The following is a 20,019-nucleotide window of genomic DNA, read 5'->3' as shown; positions in this document are numbered from 1 at the left end:
CGCACAACCGCGACCGACGCAATCACAACCGAACCGGGAAAACTCGCACTTTTCCGCAAAATTCTCGTTCTTCCGCAATCTCACTTTCTGGGCCCCTAACCTGAGGGCGGCAGAGGACACACGCGCAGTGGAAATCACGTAGGGAATTGGGAAGAAATGAATTAACACACGGACACTTTACGAAACAAAACTGAACTTGTAATTTACTTCTACTTCGGTCGGTTAACAATGGTGGAATGAAAAAAATGTTTTCTTCGCTTTCTTCTCTCTTCGTTCGCGCGCACTTTTGGCGCGCCGTTGGTCGGTCGATGACGATGACTACCAGGGGTGAACACTTAACAGGGTCGGCATCAGGGGCAATCCATTGTAAAACCACAACAGCTTTTTGGAAACCGGAAAATATAATAAGTTTAAAATCCTGACCAATGCTTAACTTCGAAACATCACGATCAAGCATCTAATTACTTGAGGACTTTTCCGTCAAGAACAGTCCATAATGGTTGACAGAAATATATTGTCGCACGTTCTGAGGAGTAATCAAAAGTACTCGGAAACTGCTACCTAAGAAATCTAGCTGCAGTATGCTTACCAGTGGAAAATAGAAATCTGCATAGATTCGCAAATTAATGATTAAAAAAATAACACAACGAATTACATTCTTTTGTCCAAGCATCTTATTTTATCTCCTACAATGTCGGTTGGGGATCTTGGGGACAGTTGAAAAACGATGAGCTCTTTAAATTGTTTTTCTCCCTCTCAAGTATTGCTTCCTGTATTGCTGTCCTTGCAGAATGTACATTTCTACGTCGGAGCGTTTAATCACCGCAGTATTTGGATTACATGGAGGAAAACGAGTGTAGGTAAAGGGCTGGTGTCTAAAAGTCGTTGAAATAACAGAAACTCCAAAATCCGTTTCCGGATATCTTGCGACAACACTGTCTAACTCACAGACTGACGGGAGATAAGGGTTCTGAATATTCAAGCGGATGTACGATTAGGATTATATTGATTCCATATTCGATACTCCAATGGGTCCGGGGAGTGGCACAAGTGGCTAGGCCGAGGCTACTTCAAGGCACTTATTTCTTAGCTGACCGAAAGTGAAGTTTTTGGAATTTTCCTCACTGCGGCCAGCAAAAAACAATAGTGGGTGCTGGTCTGAAGCTTCGTTGGAGCGATTACACAGCTGCCAGTTTGCAGTAGGTTATTGATGTTGGGCAGAGGTGGACACGGCACAACGGAAGCGAAACACCGAAGAAAAGGAACCGGACAAGGAATGAAACACTTGTGTGAATGAAACGAGATAAACTTTAATACACTTCTGTTCGGGTTGAATATAAACGGATGAATGAAAAAATCAACTGTACTTTGCACTGTTGCTTTGCCTTCTCCTTCTCAATGATGCGCTTTTGGCGCGCTCGCTCGACGGTGCAGTGGGTAGCATTCAGGGTTGCCACCTTGGTTACCACTCACCGAATACTGCACGGAGAGGAAACAGCATTGCATATTCCATCACTCCTCCTCAATGCTGATCCTCGCTGCATTCCTCGGAATATCTCCTCCTGACTTCTTGCTCTCCTGCCGTCAGCTCTTGCTATGCCTACAACGTATTCCGACAGATGACTAGGCGGGACACCTCGATTACTCCTCCTGGATCGACGCATGTCTTCAGGATTTTCGTCCGCACTAGAATCTTGAATTTCTTCTTTCACTTGCAATGGATCTTGTTCTTCTCCCGTATCGTCCAAATCAAAATAGTCTTCTTCTTCAGTTTTGTCCAACTCGGATCCTTCGAAATTGTCTACTTCGGTAGGTTGTGCCCCCGAGAACCACTCAACTTCACTACCTTCATTCACTTTCTCCCGTGATGAACACTTCGGATCCTGCATTTCTAAAAACTTCGCATCTTGGCTTATCGTCACCATATCCGTTCCGGTATCCACGAACCGGTAGCCTTTATGCTCCTCCGAATAACCGATAAACGTTAATTTCTTCGCCTTGCTCTCGAACTTGCCACGTTTCACTCCTGGAACATGCACATATGCCTGACATCCGTATGCCTTCAGATGTCCCAGCTCAGGCTTGCGACCACACCACTTCTCGTACGGTGTCGTATCTACTGACCGGGACGGAAGCCTGTTCTGCAAGTATGCAGCAGCAACGCAAGCTTCTCCCCAGTAACGTTTGTCCAAACCAGCATCCAAGAGCATCGTTGTAGCCATCTCTTGTAGCGACCTGCTCTTCCTTTCCGCCACTACGTTTTGCTGAGGCGTATACGCAGTCGTATACTGTGCCTTAATACCCTCATCAGCAAAGAATCGTCGCAACTCTTCGTTGGCGTACTCGCCACCGCCGTCGGATCGGATAACTTGTGGTTTCCGCCCAAACAAGTTCTCCACGTACCTGACATATTCCTTTATTTTTCCAGCAGCCTCCGATTTCTTCTCCAGTAGATAAACGACCGTGTATCGACTGAAATCGTCGATCATCGTCATCAGAAATCGTTTTCCACCAGGCGTCGTCGTTCGCATTGGACCACAGAGATCTGTGTGGACCAACTCCAAAACACGCTTCGATTTTCTTTCCGCTACTTTCGGAATCGGACTCCGCGACAACCTACCCTCCAAACATGGCTCGCAAGTTTGTCGGATGCCGCAATCCGTGACCTTCACGCCTAAGCCCAATTTGCCATCGACAATCTTCGACAATACTGCCGGGTCTCTGTGTCCAAAACGCTTATGCCACTGATGTTGGCAGTTATGATTGTGCATCTTACCTTCAACTTTCCTTGCGACTTCCGCCAGCTTCAGCTTGTACAGGGATCCAGTCTGCTCTCCGGCAACAACCACCTTACCGCTGACGTCGCAAATGGAACAGCCATCCTTTCGGAATTTCACCACAAATCCTTTCGCGGTTAACTTGTCCACAGATACAAGTCCACTGGTAAGGGAGGGAACATACAACACATCGCGCAACTTTACTTCGATTGTATTTCCATCTCCATCTACACACAACACTACACCTTCACCGCATCCAGCTGTGGCAGCAACTTTGCCGTCGGCCAAAATCACATTTGGACCAGCCTTGTCTTCGAACGTCGTGAAAAATTTCTTGTCACTTGTCATGTGGCAGCTCGCTCCACTGTCTATAAACCAGCATTCACGCTGTCCATCATCCGCCACCATGAAGCACACACCGGCACTGCAGGTTTCATTTTTCACTTTCTTCGCATTTTGCCTGCCGCTCGATTTTTCTTCTTGCTTCTTCTCGTCTTCGCCGCTTTTCTGCTTCGCCAGATAAAGCCGGCAATTCCGACGCACATGGCCAGGCTTGTTGCAGAAATAGCACACTCGTTGTGAAACACCACCCACACTTTGCATTGCACTTTTCATCGCTTTCATATCAAACGAATCACCGGATCGTTCCTTCCGCCTCTCGAATTCATCCAGTAGCTTCGATTTTACCAGTTGCATGGTGATATCGGCATCGGCACGACTCTCTAGGGCCGTCACCAATGTTCCGTAGGAGTCGGGCAAGCTGCGCAGGATCATCGCGATCCGCAGCGACTCTTCCAGCGGTTGCCCCGCATTCGACAAACGGTCGAATAAATCTTCCAAAACTACCAAATGGCACTCGAGATCACCACTTTCCGCGAGATTCACACTGCAAAGCTTTTTCAATAAAGACACACGCGACGTAACCGTGTTCTTTTCGTGGTATGCTTTCAACTCATCCCAGAAAGCTTTAGCACTGTCCGCGTTTTTCACTAAACCGAACTGATTGTCCTCGATACATAAACCGATGGTGGCACGAGCTTTCCGGTCGTCTTTCGTCCACTGATCGGTAACCGGCTCCGGCTTCACATCGCCCACCACATACCAGAGCTCCTCCCTGGTCAGAAGCATCTCCATCCGGAACTTCCAGATCTGCCAGTTGTGGTTGCTCAACCTGGCAAACGCGAATTTGTTCGGCTCCGCCATTTTGTTTTCCGAACTGAATCACCACAGCAGGAAACAAAATCCAATCACACGCGGCGCGAACACCCGAAACAGGAAAACAGTTTCTCACACTTTCTTCCTACGCTATCCGGAAATTATATTTCGGATTTCCTCTGGGACCATTACCTGTTGGGCAGAGGTGGACACGGCACAACGGAAGCGAAACACCGAAGAAAAGGAACCGGACAAGGAATGAAACACTTGTGTGAATGAAACGAGATAAACTTTAATACACTTCTGTTCGGGTTGAATATAAACGGATGAATGAAAAAATCAACTGTACTTTGCACTGTTGCTTTGCCTTCTCCTTCTCAATGATGCGCTTTTGGCGCGCTCGCTCGACGGTGCAGTGGGTAGCATTCAGGGTTGCCACCTTGGTTACCACTCACCGAATACTGCACGGAGAGGAAACAGCATTGCATATTCCATCAATTGAGACTTCTCTTACTACGAGCACCTTCGCACTGGCTATGAGTAGAGTAAGCGGGTGGTATCACCCTCAATCAGTCGCTAGATCAGTCGGGACGGAAGACAAGACCGGTTACAATACGAGGTAACACAGGTAGTGTTTTTTTTGGAGTGCAGTAGCTTTTCCTGAGCGCTCCGAAATGCTCAATGACTTTGACAATTTGACAAGGATAGAAAACAAACATTGGAGCAAGCCATGAATTGCCAATTTGCTGAGTGTGCATTTAAATGCATTGAAATTTAACAGATGCATCAGAAGTGATCCACCCCTTGTTCTCCACTCTTCGGTGAATGATTACTCTGCAAATATATGTGCGCAAGTCGCGCATGCACGTTGCTCGTGTTGCTGCCGTGAAGCATATGTGTATGCTTCATCGACCATGGATCTGAATCGGATTGATACAATAAGATCATGATGCTCAATATCATTTCCCTACATGCACTTTTCATGCTGATAACATGAAAAGAGAACTGGCAGCTGAGCGAATGCTGATCCAATCCAGCGTAAAGCTAAGTATGCTGTTTTGCTCAAGAAAAGTAAAGAAATTCCTTGACTGAAAGGGTCAAGAAATTTCCTACAGAGAGCCCCCTTTGAAGTGACATTTCTTCTCAACTGCGTACTGCGATCAGAAAAAAGTGATTTTCTTGACCATTTCTTGGGAGAAATTTTCCACGCATCGAGATAGGCGATTCCTTTTCTTGTCAGTAGCAAACCGGGCTTAAGCCTAAAACATGATTTGGCAAAAAGACCAAAATACAGTTTTGTGTACCTCGTTCTCTTTTTGTTATTTGAGCGTATTCAATATTGCGAGGCAGAGCGACTCTGAAAATATCGACATTTTGTTGCGGTGTGCTAATCGGAGACACCAGCTGAGCTTTGTTTTGATTTATTCAATCCCACGACGTCACTTCTTCCCCTCCGTCTATGTGTCCTATGTAACAACAGAAGGAGGGGAAACGTTGAGCTGTATGTAGGACATTTTGCTCTCTCACTGATTCTCCCTCAATTTTCCTCCCATTTTTATGACGGTTTCGCCCACATGATCATGTGTGAGTTTCCCACCGCATGACGTGGTGGTGGTGACGGCTGTGTTGCAATCAGCACCAGCCGTCGGTTGGAACAAGAAATTGCGGTGGGGAATGATGACGATGACGACGCCGTCCATCTTGTTGTAGGGACTTGAGAAAGGAGCCCACGCCTAACAAATACATACAGCTTCTCCGCTCTTCGGTGATTGATCGCTCTGCAAAATGTGTGAGCAAGTCGCGCATGTACGTTGCTCGTGTTGCAGCCGGGAAGCATATTTATATGCTTGATCGACCATGCATCTGAATCAGATTGATACAATGGCATCATGATGCTCAATCTTGTGCTCAATATCATTCCCCTATATGCACGCAATGCACTAATAATATGAAAAAAGAAGTTGCAGCTGATCCAATCCAGCGAAACGGTAAAACATGGTTTTGCAAAAAGACCAAAATACAGTTTTGTGTAACTCATTCTCTTTTTGTCACTTGAGCGTTTTCAATGTTGCGAGGCAGTGCGACTCTGAAAATATCGACTGAAATGATTGAGAAGCAGTTATTATGGCATTCTATACATCTAAGTAGTGTCTCAGACACGCTTCTACAAATCATTCTACCTTTTAAACTCCATTCCAAAGCTTTATTCAGGAATGTCCAATGTAACATTAGAATCGTGTTTATTCATAAATGTTACATAGGACATGTGGTTGGTTCTCTGATCAAAGGTCCAATGTAACAATTGATTAAAAGCGATGCAGTTTTGAACATTGGTCATTTTGTTAAACTTTTAATAGATTAATTAGTTGTTAATATATCAGAACGAGTGTTCTAGTGTGCTGCTAAGTGGTGCAACGCAAATGATTTGCAATGATAATCTCGATTTGTTTACATTTGTTACTTAGGACGTTTTGAAAAGTTACGCGAGATTTCGAGTAAATCGAGCTTGAAGGATGTGAAAATATATTTTGAAACTGTATCAAAATGAAACAATTTTTCCCCACAGTGTTGCTAGTAGAGGGAAGCAGTGTAATAGAGTTCAACGTATGAAATGAAATTTTGTCAATTTATTTGGAAATTACACTGAAATCTATAAAAACATCAGATAGGACGTTTTGGACAAAAATATGTACATAGGATAAATCACATAGGTCGTTCTGTTTCAACAATTGTTACATTGGACATTCATTTCGGTCATTTTGTTTCAGTTATAGTAACATCGGACATTTTGATTTGCGCACACAACAAGCATGTTTTATTTCATTTTGTATCCACGTGCGTTGAACTGCTTCAACATTCAAGTTGAACTGCCCATTTTGTTGCGGTGTGATAATCGCAGGCACCAGCTGTGCTTTGTTTTGATTCATTTGAAGAAGGGACGAATGACCTTCGGGTTAAAGTCTCTCACGAACAACAACAATTTGATTCATTCAATGCCACGCCGTTAATGTTTCCCCTCCGTCTATGTGTCCTTTGTAACAACAGAAGGTAGGGAAACGTTGAGCTGTATTTGGGACGTTTTGCTTTCTCGCTGTTTAAATGCTGGTTTCGTCCACACTTGTTCGTGTGTGAGTTACCCACTGCACGGGTGGTGACGACTGTGTTGTTTTGAACATTGGTCATTTTGTTAAACTTTTAATAGATTAATTTGTTGTGAATATATCAGAACGAGTGTTCTAGTGTGCTGCTAAGTGGTGCAACGCAAATGATTTGCAATGATAATCTCGATTTGTTTACATTTGTTACTTAGGACGTTTTGAAAAGTTACGCGAGATTTAACTAAGAGTGGCATCAATGTCAAAATTGGAACAGCGGCGAACTGTCATTTCCATACAAATCTGCGTTCCAATCGAGCAGGAGACCTGTCAAAACTGGAACAAGACGTCACTCTTGTTTACAGGCACTCTAGGCGATTGCTTTTCTTGTCAGTAGCAAACCATCCTTTTAGGAAGTTTCACCAAAGACAAATTAAAGACCCCCATGTCCCTTGCAGTTACCCAAAATTTTATGGCACATGGCAAAATCTAGAATGCCGTGAAAAGTGTACTGCGATCTGTCAAACTTGGGTACCTTTTGCACTACCGAGGGACCGAATGCAGTACTAGAAGTGGTACCCAATCTGAAGCCGAGTGTGACGGACCTGGTTTCACCCTGTAATAAGATGCAATCGAATTATCTATTTATGAAATACTATATGGTAAGCAGGCTTTGAGAAATGTGAACATGGAAACAGTCAAACAGACAACCTTTCAGTTATTGCTCTAATATTGGATCGCACAGACGCCTCTCAATTTACGTTCTTATTCTAGCACATGCTTGAGCTATGATATTGGGCCGTATGAATGAAATGTAGTAAAGTTGAGTTTACTACATTCTCGGTAGTAAACGCTATATGTGGAACACGAGTGGAACATGTTTGTGTCATTTTCCTTTCTACACCTTTCGAACATACTACAAACAACGCATTGCTATGAATAAAGGTAGCATTTACTACAAAGCTACTGGTAGTTAGCTTCAGAGGTTGCTACACATGCTTTGAGTTTGCGGAATTGAATGGAATAATTTATTTTTGAGTAAAAATCATGGGAAAGCGATATGAGTTATGATATATCGGAAGGTATTTTGAGTTTTGCAAAGGAATTCTGAGGTTACGAAAACTTTCGCTCCGCCAATTCTGAGATTCCGGTAAGATTACCTTGAAATTGTTTTTCGGCATATCGGTCTATTTTGCTCGAAGTAAGAGGGAGCATGGAGAAGAAAGCAATGAATACTAGATGGATAGGTACCGTAAGGGAACGGCGAGAGAAATTGGATTAGATGTTGAAGAGGGCATACCATATGAAACAGTATTACTTGAAACGTCACTTCCTTGTGGCTAACGTCCCCTATGGGAACGGCTTGGGTGTGTTTTGAGAATGACACTACCAAGACAGCCTGTCAGGTAGTGTCATTCTCAAAACACACCCAAGCCGTTCCCATAGGGGACGTTAGCCACAAGGAAGTGACGTTTCAAGTAATACTGTTTCATATGGTATGCCCTCTTCAACATCTAATCCAATTTCTCTCGCCGTTCCCTTACGGTACCTATCCATCTAGTATTCATTGCTTTCTTCTCCATGCTCCCTCTTACTTCGAGCAAAATAGACCGATATGCCGAAAAACAATTTCAAAATAAAATCATCACGGTCGATACCTTTGTATGTAAAATAACAAACGGCTAAAAAGGTAAGATTACCGGCAGTAGCAATTTGTAATATCCGTGTGAATTCTGGCATTACGATAATTATGTTATTTTCTAGGAATTTTAGGATGTTTAGGAATTTTACGTGTAAATTCTGACATCTCAGATTTCCTTTTGAATTCCGGAATTCCTGTAGGAACTTTGAGATTCCGATAGGGATGTCGGATTTTTTATGATAATTCTGAAAATTTAAATTTAAATAGGAATCTGGTAAAAACTCTAGAATTGGGGTGGGAATGGGATTCCGAATATTAATCTCTTGGAATTCTGTGGGTATCTTTGAGACGGTATTTCTGTAAGAATCTATGAGATTGCGGTGGGATTCCTGCGAATTATTGTGTTAATATTTGTAATTCCGAAAATCAATCTTTGTAATTATTGTGAAAACCTTTAAGATTCCGTTGATCTCCAGTTCCGTTGGAATTTCAAAGTAAAGCTTCCCGGATAAAAACGTATCATTCAGTGAATGGAATAAACCATTAATGTACAATATAACGTATTGGATACAATACAGCGTATTGTAATTGAATGTCGAAGCAATATTATTCATGTTTGGATATACAATTCAAAAACATTATAATATATTGTAACAGAACATTGTATTGTTTTTAATTGGTTTTATACCTTACAATTTCGCTCAAATTCCTATTTTCGCGTAAGACAACTGTTGCTTTTTTCTATGTAGCTTTGCTGAAAGAAATAAACAAAACAAGTTCAAAAAGCAAGAAATGTTGGGTGGAAAATATTCAAAAAGTCAAAATAAGTAGTTTTTTAGAAGCCACTTGACATTAGCTGTAACGACGAATGCAACCATGATACAGTTTGTTGAATTGTTTTTGTATTGTACAACAATACACGAATTGCTTATCAAGACAATACATGAACAATATATCGTATTGTATTTTCAAAATGTTTGTATGAGAAAATATCTATATTTGTATTGTTACGATACTTAACCACCCTTACATTATATTGCAAAAATCTCATATACCATACAGTGAACTGTTCAAAACAATATATTGTACTGTAATTGTATTGTCATTTTACAATATACTGTATTGTATTTCCAATATATCGAATGGTACTGTTACAATACGTTATATTGTTTTTGTATTGTATTTTTTATCCGGGTTTAATATAAACACAGACAAACAGACGTCACACTCTCATCATTGTCCATCGACCACCTTTTTAACGGTCGATTCAAAAACATGGTAGGTGGCCAATCCGCCACCCGCAGCGCTCGCATCGTTTTTGTTCGCATTTGACGTTTACACACTACCGCCATCTGTTGGCCTGTCGGCCAGACACGCTAATTTTAGCATTGGGCGTACATGTTCTCATGACTATGATTTTGATCGAGATTTGTTCTAAGCACAGACAAACAGACGTCACACTCTCATCATAGTCCATCGACCGCCTTTTTAACGATCGATTCAAAAATATGGTAGGTGGCCAATCCGCCACCCGCAGCGCTCGCATCATTTTTGTTCGCGTTTGACGTTTGCACACTACCGCCATCTGTTGGCCCGTCGGCCAAATACAATAATTTTAGCATTGGGCGCACATGTCCTCGTGACTATGATTTTGATCGAGATTTGTTCTAAGTGTTACGTCTGTTTGTCTGTGTTCTAAGTGTTACGTCTGTTTGTCTGTGATATAAACGTTTTGAATGTCGGTAAATATTTTATAGATTTCAATGGGATTTTTTGTGGAATCGTTAAGAATGTTAATAATTTCAAAGGGAACCCTGGTGTTTTAGGGGAGATCCTCATTGAGTTCTAACGACTACCAATGGAATCACTACAATTCTCATAAAAATCTGTACATTCTAAGTTATAGACATTCCAAGGATACTATCAGAAACCCCACCAAAATAACGAGAATATCACAGAAACACTTAGAACATCGGAATTCAACATGCTGTTAAGAAAACACACGAGGAGCATCAAAATTCTTCCGCAATTTCACCAGAATCTCAGTACTGGTGCTAGAAAATATGTGGTTCCAAATTTGATAGCTGTAATCTCAAGATCTCTTCATAAATGTTAAGCTAGTATTCAAAAATTCATCGGCGTTGGCGAAGGCCGAAAACCACCCAGAAAATTCTTTGATGTACCATCATCATAAAATCATAGACATAGAGAGAATACCAGACTAATCGCAAAATTACACTACAAATCTTGTCAAATAACAGCACCTTCATGATTTGTGCAAATTGTCGCGTAATCGATTAGATTCCATGCATTTTCTTCATATGCATGATTGTATTAATTTTAAGCGTCACTCTGAATAGATTATTTTTTACGTGCAGAATCACTCTGCACTTTGAATGGAAATTTCTTAACGTGCAGCTTCAGTCACTGCTCATGTTCGAAAGTAGTAAGTACACGGAGAAACATGAAAATACTAGTTAGAGTGATATTTATTACTTCTACCACTTTTGTGATTTTTAATCCTTACAAATCATATTAGTTTAAGCTTTCTTTTGCATTTTCGTAAATTATTTCTGATGATTCATTTATGTTAACTAACGTTACACTTGGGACTTGGCTTTTTTGTCTGATTCAGATTTGTTTCCCTTCGCTCTCAGTGAGGAACAATTTTCAAGTGTCTCTGCTTTCCTGCATTTTAGCTTTGTCGAAAGTTGCTAATACTGTTCTCACGGAACAAAATATTGCATTTTTTGCAGTGCAAAAGGGGAACATCCGATTTCAAATGTCGGGACAAACCACTGGTAAGTTCTAAAATAATGTGCATCTAGCATCGTAACTGTCGTAACGTTTCGCCATTTTTTTATTCCGAATCACTTATAAATCTCCGGTGAAATTAACAAACTACAATTCGGGACTCCGAAGCAAGGTTTTTGTACTATCAAAACGCGTCCTATCGCACATACATCTGCACAGTAACCATCAACTCCATTGCAAACTTTTCAGGCCTCTTTGTCGTCTTCCTGGGAACTCATTCGTGGCAGGATAAAGTAATCAGCAAGTGAGTCCACAATTGCATTGTAAATCAACCAGGAACCAGAAACAACCGAGAAGATAGCAGGAGTTTGACGATTCCATCTTGTTCGAGCAGCAGGATTGGAGGTCATCTGCAGAATAAATGAGTTTACAAAGTCCTTGAAGAACTATGGAATAGACTTGTTTAGCTATAGATTATAACGTGATCACATTATATATTCAAATAAAAGCCTATATTTGTCATTTTGTTTCAAATAATTGACTCCAATTGTTTCCACATTCTTCCTTGGAATCTTGAAAGTAAACAAAAGCATGCCGCAGTATAAAAATTAAAGAGTTTTATGCATTACGATTGATAAATACGATTTATACTTGGGAATGCTTACTCTGAAGATATGCACCCCATGGGGTGAATAGATCAAATATCGTTTTAGTATGACTTTTAAGATTTTTAGTATTTAAATATTTAACCGTGTACTACACGGTTAAAAAAATATATGTTAAATAGCATACAAATCATACTAAATCCATATTTGATCTATTCACTCCTTGCGATGATTATTTAGGTAATATGCATTGCTAGTATAAACAATTTTTATTGCAGCACGTGCATATTCCGTTTTTATTACTTCGACGCATTATGATTGGTAATTCTTTGAATTGATTAAAACCATTAGTTATTTCTGCTTTTGTAAACAAATTAAAAAACTTCATTGTAGTTATTCTTAGGGGAATTTATATTTGTTAACAGGATATGGATAAGTTGCTTGACAATGATGTGCTGCGTTAACTACTCGGCCGGAGGAAAATAGATCTTAGAAGAATGAGCTGCTGTTTGGAAAATAGCGCAAGTAAGTGCCGTACGATTGCTGCTTGATTGCCACTGGAACGCTCCGACGAAAAGCTCTTCACCATTCCTTTATTACCGGCTGCTAGTTTGGATAAATAGTTTCCGGATCATTCTGCAGCAGAAGTACTGCAAAATTTTATTCAGTCTTAGAATGTGCTTCCGGGCTTCCTGCTGATCACCTTCGACCTCGCAAACTTCTGCTGCCATCGCTCCATTGAAATCTGCTGAAGAATATCAAATATTTTAAACAATTGAGCTCGTTACAATTTAATTTTGTTTATTTCCAAATTATTTACCTTTTTATAGGATTCCGTCAGTAAGTTTTTGCTACAACTCGAAAATTACCAGCGAACCTGTTGCTACTTGCTTACAGTAAGCTGCAATGAATTTCCACAAGTTCCAAGATTAGCAACTAGTAACGCTTATTCACAAAAGGAAATAAATGCCCAATAATCTTTTCAATGTATAAAACATAATCATCCTGTTTATATTTGATATGCATCACGAAGTATTATTTTGAAAAATGTGAAAGAAATATTAAACACTATGCTATTTAGAATATTTGATTTTCACCGTGTACATGTTCGAAAAGTTTTTTATTCATACCAAAAGTGTAGTAAACTTTGTGGATTTTGTTTTTGAGTAGATGCTACATGTACACGCAAAAAAATTGTGCGGTAAAAACTACCATTTTAGGGGGTTAACTCAAGCGCTCGCACCGGCAATTTTCAGCAGACTAGAAATGCGCTTGATTTTACCATGTCTGTAGTCGGAATCAGATTGTTGTAAATTATTTCTGTCAAATTTACCAGTAATGCGGTGGGGTGTACCGTAAACATAGTAAATTGGTCTGAATTTGCATGGTAGTTTCAAGAATGGGCGTAGTCAGCTAAAATTGTTATTTTTACCACAGAATTTTTTCCCGTGTAGTAAAGTTCAAAGTTTTTTATTCATACACTGATACAAATCTCCATATCGTCGTTATTTGTGTCACACATAGATATTTGCAATTTGAATCGGTTCATGGTAATTATGTGTGAGATACATAACCAAGGTTCATTTCATAATATATTTGAATTATGTGTCCGTACACATGATTATAATAAAACATATCCATAACTTCTAAATGGTTAATTAATGAATAAAATAATTGAATTTCATTCAATATTCGAAACAAATATGCATTATATAAATTCAACTACAAAACAACGTTAAATAATTTATTAACTAACTTTATTTTTAGCCAAATTTTCATAATAGACACAACGTTTCACAACAACACAGAACTCTTCAGATTGACGAATTTTCTCCCCTCGGTGGGTTCGAATGCAGTTTTGTTCCAGCCATTCGGAGCCATGTGGAGGTGATCCAAAGCAGCTTCCTCTTCGCTAACTTTTCCATTTTCAACATCTGAAAGCCTCGGATAGCGCATCCAATCCCCCAAGTGCTAAAATGAAATATTATCTAATTAGATGTTCAAATGTTCGATAAATATTTAACAGACTCACCAAATTACATTAAATTACGCGCCAATCGATGATTTTCAATCTGGTTTCGTAAAATGGTTGACCTTTTTTGTTGATGTTCATCAGTTCATTCTCCATATATGCGTTATGTGTGAAACCATATAGATTTTTGCTATGTGAATTTACACATATTTTTGATTCACAATAGCAAGGTTCATTCGGTCTCATTTAAATAAATTCAATGTGTGAGACCAATCCGAATATTAATGTGTCAATACACATATAGAAAATTATAACAATTTTTGCAGTGTATCACCCATTGGGTGATATGAATAAAAAATTTTGAACTTTACTACATGTAGCATCTACTCAAAAACAAAATCCACAAAGTTTACTACACTTTTGGTATGAATAAAAAACTTTTCAAACATGTAGTACTTACTACTTTCGAACATGAGCAGTGACTGAAGCTGCATGTTAAGAAATTTCCATTCAGAGTGCAGAGTGATTCTGCACGTAAAGAACAATCTATTCAGAGTGACGCCTAAAATTAATACAATCATGCATATGAAGAAAATGCATGGAATCTAATCGATTACGCGACAATTTGCACAAATCATGAAGGTGCTATTATTTGACAAAATTTGTAGTGTAATTTTGCGATTAGTCTGGTATTCTCTCTATGTCTATGATTTTATGATGATGGTACATCAAAGAATTTTCTGGGTGGTTTTCGGCCTTCGCCAACGCCAGTGATTGATGATTTTTTAAATACTAGCTTAACATCTATGAAGAGATCTTGAGATTACAGCTATCAAATTTGGAACCACATATTTTCTAGCACCAGTACTGAGATTCTGGTGAAATTGCGGTAGAATTTTGATGCTCCTCGTGTGTTTTCTTAACAGCATGTTGAATTCCGGAAGTTCTAAGTGTTTCTGCGATATTCTCGTTATTTTGGTGGGGTTTCTGATAGTATCCTTGGAATGTCTAGAACTTAGAATGTCGAGATTTGTATGGGAATTGTAGTGATTCCATTGGTAGTCGTTAGAATTCAATGAGGATCTCCCCTAAAACACCAGGGTTCCCTTTGAAATTATCAAAATTCTTGTCGATAATTTACAAAAAATCCCATTGAAATCTATAAAATATTTACCGACATTCAAATCGTTTATATTAAAGCTTTGCTTTGAAATTCCAACGGAACTGGAGATCAACGGAATCTTAAAGGTTTTTACAATAATTACGAAGATTGATTTTAAGAATTACAAATATTCACACAATAATTCGCAGGAATCCCACCGCAATCTCATAGATTCTTACAGAAATACCGTCTCAAAGATACCCACAGAATTCCAAGAGATTAATATTCGGAATCCCATTCCCACCCCAATTCTAGAGTTTTTACCAGATTCCTAATATTTCCGCAATATTCCTAGAATGGTATTTAAACTTCCAGAATTATCATGAAAAATCCGACATCCCTATCGGAATCCCAAAGTTCCTACAGGAATTCCGGAATTCAAAAGGAAATCTGAGATGTCAGAGTTTACAAGTAAAATCCAAATTACATTATAAATATCTGAATTCCTACCGACATCCTAAAATTCCTAGAAAATAACACAATTATCGTAATGTCAGAATTCACACGAATATTACAAATTGCTACTGCCGGTAATTTTACCGGAATCTCAGCATTGGCGGGGCGAATGTTTTCGTAACCTCAGAATTCCTAAGCAAATCTCAAAATACCTTCCGAAATATCAAAACTCATATCGTTTTCCCATGATTTTTACTCAAAAGTAAATTATTCCATTCAATTCCGCAATCTCAAAGCATGTGTAGCAACCTCTGAAGCTAACTACCAGTAGCTTTGTAGTAAATGCTACCTTTATTCATAGCAATGCGTTGTTTGTATGTTCGAAAGGTGTAGAAAGGAAAATGACACAAACATGTTCCACTCGTGTTCCACATATAGCGTTTACTACCGAGAATGTAGTAAACTCAACTTTACTACATTTTATTCATACGGCCCATTGTATGCATGGTCAGTGTATGTAATCATATTTTATTTTCCATCGGCAGTCCCCCTGGTTGACAACAAGCGAGATGGCAGACGACTTCACTTCTATTTAGAACGTTGACATCCCTAATCGTGAAAAAACAGACGAACATTCTAGTCGGCAACACCTCACCGGATTACTGAAAAAATACTGCGTGTTTTCTATAATTTTATTGGCATAATTTTCTCTGTCCTTTGCTGTACCGAGTGGAGCAGGTAAGATTCTAACCGTTAAATGTGGATTTATCTCATTAGGTTTGTTAATTACCTGTTTTTTCGGCGTCGCAGATTGGCAAAACAATGGCGTGCCCGATCGACCCAGCCGAGCTGAAAAAGCTGAACATTTTCGTCGACTTATGTGCGGCTCAACCGCAACTATTGAATCTACCTCAGCTGGCATTTTTCAAGAGTTTCGTCGAGAAGCTCGGAGGCACAGTACCCGAGGGCCAGCCGGATTTTGGTGGCGCTCAGCCTAAGACGGAAGAACCGAAAAAAGAAGAAGAGCAGCCGGAGAAGAAGGAAGAGTCCGATCCGGAATCGGATATCGAACTGGACATGGAGGGATGCGTTGAGCCAGATAACGAACCGGAACAACCGATGGGAGACGCCTCGAAGGAACCCAGCGAAGATGACATCGATAAGGCAAACGAGTTGCGGTCAAAGGCAGCGGCTGCATATTCCGAACAAAATTACGAAGAAGCAGTGAAACTGTTTACGGAAGCAATTGAATTGAACCCGAGAAGCGCTTTGTATCATGGCAAACGTGGCCAAGCCTATCTGAAGCTATCCAAACCGAATGCCTGTATTCGTGACTGTACTCGGGCTCTAGAGATTAACCCGGATTCCGCTACAGCCTACAAGTTCCGTGGGCGAGCCAATCGTCTTCTGGGCAAGTGGGAAGAGGCTGCCAAAGATCTTCGCCAGGCCTGCAAGCTGGATTACGATGAAGAAGCCGATGAGTGGCTAAAGGAAGTCACACCGAATGCGAAGAAAATCGAACAGCATAAACTGAAAATGGAACGAAGACGCCAGGAGAAGGAGCTTCGCGAAAGACAGGAACGCGTCCGAAAGGCACAGGAAGCCAACCGCAAGGCGGCCGAAGAAAAAGCTCGTAAAGATAGTGGCGATGGAGGCGACAGCGACGATTTCTTCGGAGGCGGTGGAGGTGCCGGAGCGGAAGACATCCTGAACGCCTTCAAGGATCCGGAAGTGGCTGCGGCCCTTCAGGACATTATGGCCAATCCGAGCAACATCGGCAAGTACCAAAACAATCCCAAGGTAATGAATCTTGTATCGAAGTTCGCATCGCAAGCGTCCCAATCGGGAGGTTTTCCGGGATTCGGAGGTGCCCCGGGAGCTGGTGGTTTCCCAGGTTTTGGAGGGGCACCAGGAGCCGGAGGGTTCCCTGGGACTGGTGCCGGTGGCTTCCCAGGATTCGGCGGTGGTCCAACCGGTGGACCGAAAACCACTGATGACCTAGATTAAGAACTTCCCCTTTCTCCCATAATAATGTTACTACACGAATAGATGGATGCATTTCTTAGTTGGGGTTTGATGGAACAAGTAATAATGTTTTACGAGAACGTTAGCTTCCTTTCTGGATTACACATTTTTATTCTGAACAGACTGTCGAAAGCTACGTTTCAGGGTTTGCATACCTTTAATGACGAGTTTGCACTTGAATTAACTAACCTTTACTATTCCTAATGGAAACTTCGATTAATCTAGTTGCAGAATAGAGGAATAAGATAAGTACGTAATACACTTCACGTGTTCTTAAAAAATGGGGCTTTCAATGTTTGGATATCACATCGCCCATGTATCTGCCGTTATTACGTTCATCTTAACTCTTGTTAACAAGAGGACATTCTTTTAACAAATGGAATGTACGCACCTTCGTAAACTCACTAGAACTGCATATAGGTATCACTTTACACACGTTCCTTCTCGAAACGAGTCGGAGGCCATAACGTGCGGGCGAGTGCATAAATAAGAGTTTGTCTTAATTGCATCTACTGATAGGAGGCCGTCCATTAATTACGTAAGAGTTTATGAGTGGAGGGGGGTTTTTAGATTTCTTACGCACCATACAATCTATTTTTAATTTTTGTACAAAAATCTTACAATGGGGAGAGGGGGTTGATAAACCGCGAAAATTGTCTTACATAATTAATGGACAGTCCCTAGGTACAACGCAACAACTTAAACTTCCTTCAACATGTTCTGGTCAATATGACAAAAAATAGTACTCATTTTACATGCTATACATTTCTTTCTATTTTGTTAATTCTCTAAAAAATCAACAGTTGCATCAAAATGGGGTCTACCCCGTTTGGCATAATGCCGTATGGCATAATGCCGTTTGGCATACAGTCGTTTGGCATAATAGCTGTTTGGCATAATGCCATTTGGCATAATGGTCGTTTGGCATAATCGCCATTTGGCATAATAGCCGTTTGGCATAATTGTGAAAAACATTGAATTTGATCAAATTCCTTCCATTAAACAAAGGGATGTGGATAGACTGGTCAAGATCGTATGTTCCATTGCCAATTATTGATTGGACATATTTCTAATCGTCATTTTTTAAGGAAACCAATATCCAATGAAGCTCTTTTGAAATTGCATCATACATGACTTCCGGGGTCATTATGTCCGGGATATTATAGCGAATTTATAACAAAAATGTATCCAACGCCTAAGTTATTCTATGTAATTTGAAAAAAAAGGAACATAGTATTTTATGACGCATCTTATGGCCCCGCATATTACTGTATCATTACAGTATCTTCCTTTTTCAAATTATGCCAAATGACCATTATGCCAAACGACTATTATGCCAAACAACTGTTATGCCAAACGACTATTATGCCAAACGACTTTATGCCAAACGACTGTATGCCAAACGGCATTATGCCAAATGGCATTATGCCAAACGGGGTAGACCCATCAAAATGGGTATCAAATATGAGTTTAGATATAATAAAAGGATCTCCATGAATTATCTACGAAAGGCTGACATACAACACAAAAGGCTGAAAATATTAGTTAGCTGAAAGTATCAAAAGGCTGAAAATTATTAATATATTCAAATAAACTCTGAAATATCAAACGACGCACAGTGATACGAAATCAAAAAAAAATGAGACATGTGTTTGTGCTGAAATTATTGGGTTTAGCGTTTCGACATGTTCTACAAAGTTTCATCGTTTGTTGAGTACTTCATTAAGACACTGAAAAAAATTCCACTTCAAGTGATATAGACTGAGAAAAAAAGAAATCGTCCTCTTTAACAAAGCTCTACTTGTTAATTGCAAATTTGTCGCTGAAACAGAGGCGTCGCGTGCTTAAATTTATCACACGTGCAACAAGAGATATCTTTTTTTTTTAATTTGGTCAATAACGCCTATTTAAACAATTAATTGGTGGTTAACTGGATTTTGCACGTTTTAAAACATATAAGAAATAACAAAATGTATCAATGTGCAAATATGCATTCTTGCATTTATAATGAGATAAATGCAGTTTTCGTTTTTTTTATGGGATTTCCTGTTACGATGAAAATGTTTTCAGCTGCATAATAAAACACTATTTTTATAAATAATTTTCTCCGTACCCAGGCATTGCAATTAATATGTGAATATGTGTGTATTGTGCTTTGCAAGAAAAATGCATGGAATGCGATTAACTGAAAATGTTGATATACCGTCGCAATGATAATAAAAATCATCAAATGTTCCAGATTTATTCCTTGAAGAACAAATAACAAATTTTCCAGAAACATTCCTTGAAGAACAAATAAATTCAAACCTACTTGAATTTTCACGTTGAGTTCGAATTGCGCGCATATCTGCGCTTTACCGCCGCTGGATGTGGATTTAAAATGAGCGTCGCAATACTTGAATTGTATGAATGCAGCGTAAGAACACAACGCGAATG

General features: G+C 39.9%; 1 protein-coding gene across 1 annotated transcript; it reads left to right on the top strand.

Moving 5' to 3' along the window:
- The first annotated feature begins 16,138 nt into the window (after positions 1-16,138).
- Positions 16,139-17,864, top strand: LOC5575512 (hsc70-interacting protein 1). The gene is made up of 2 exons (XM_001655719.2): positions 16,139-16,296; positions 16,369-17,864. Exon 2 carries the CDS (start codon positions 16,381-16,383, stop codon positions 17,563-17,565), a length of 1,185 nt encoding a protein of 394 aa, XP_001655769.1. The 5' UTR covers positions 16,139-16,296; positions 16,369-16,380; the 3' UTR covers positions 17,566-17,864.
- The last annotated feature ends 2,155 nt before the right edge of the window (positions 17,865-20,019 follow it).

The sequence above is a fragment of the Aedes aegypti genome, chromosome 2, assembly GCF_002204515.2.
Source record: "Aedes aegypti strain LVP_AGWG chromosome 2, AaegL5.0 Primary Assembly, whole genome shotgun sequence".
In the NCBI taxonomy this organism is placed as follows: Eukaryota; Metazoa; Arthropoda; class Insecta; order Diptera; family Culicidae; genus Aedes; species Aedes aegypti.
This window is presented reverse-complemented; position numbering and strand designations above follow the sequence as displayed.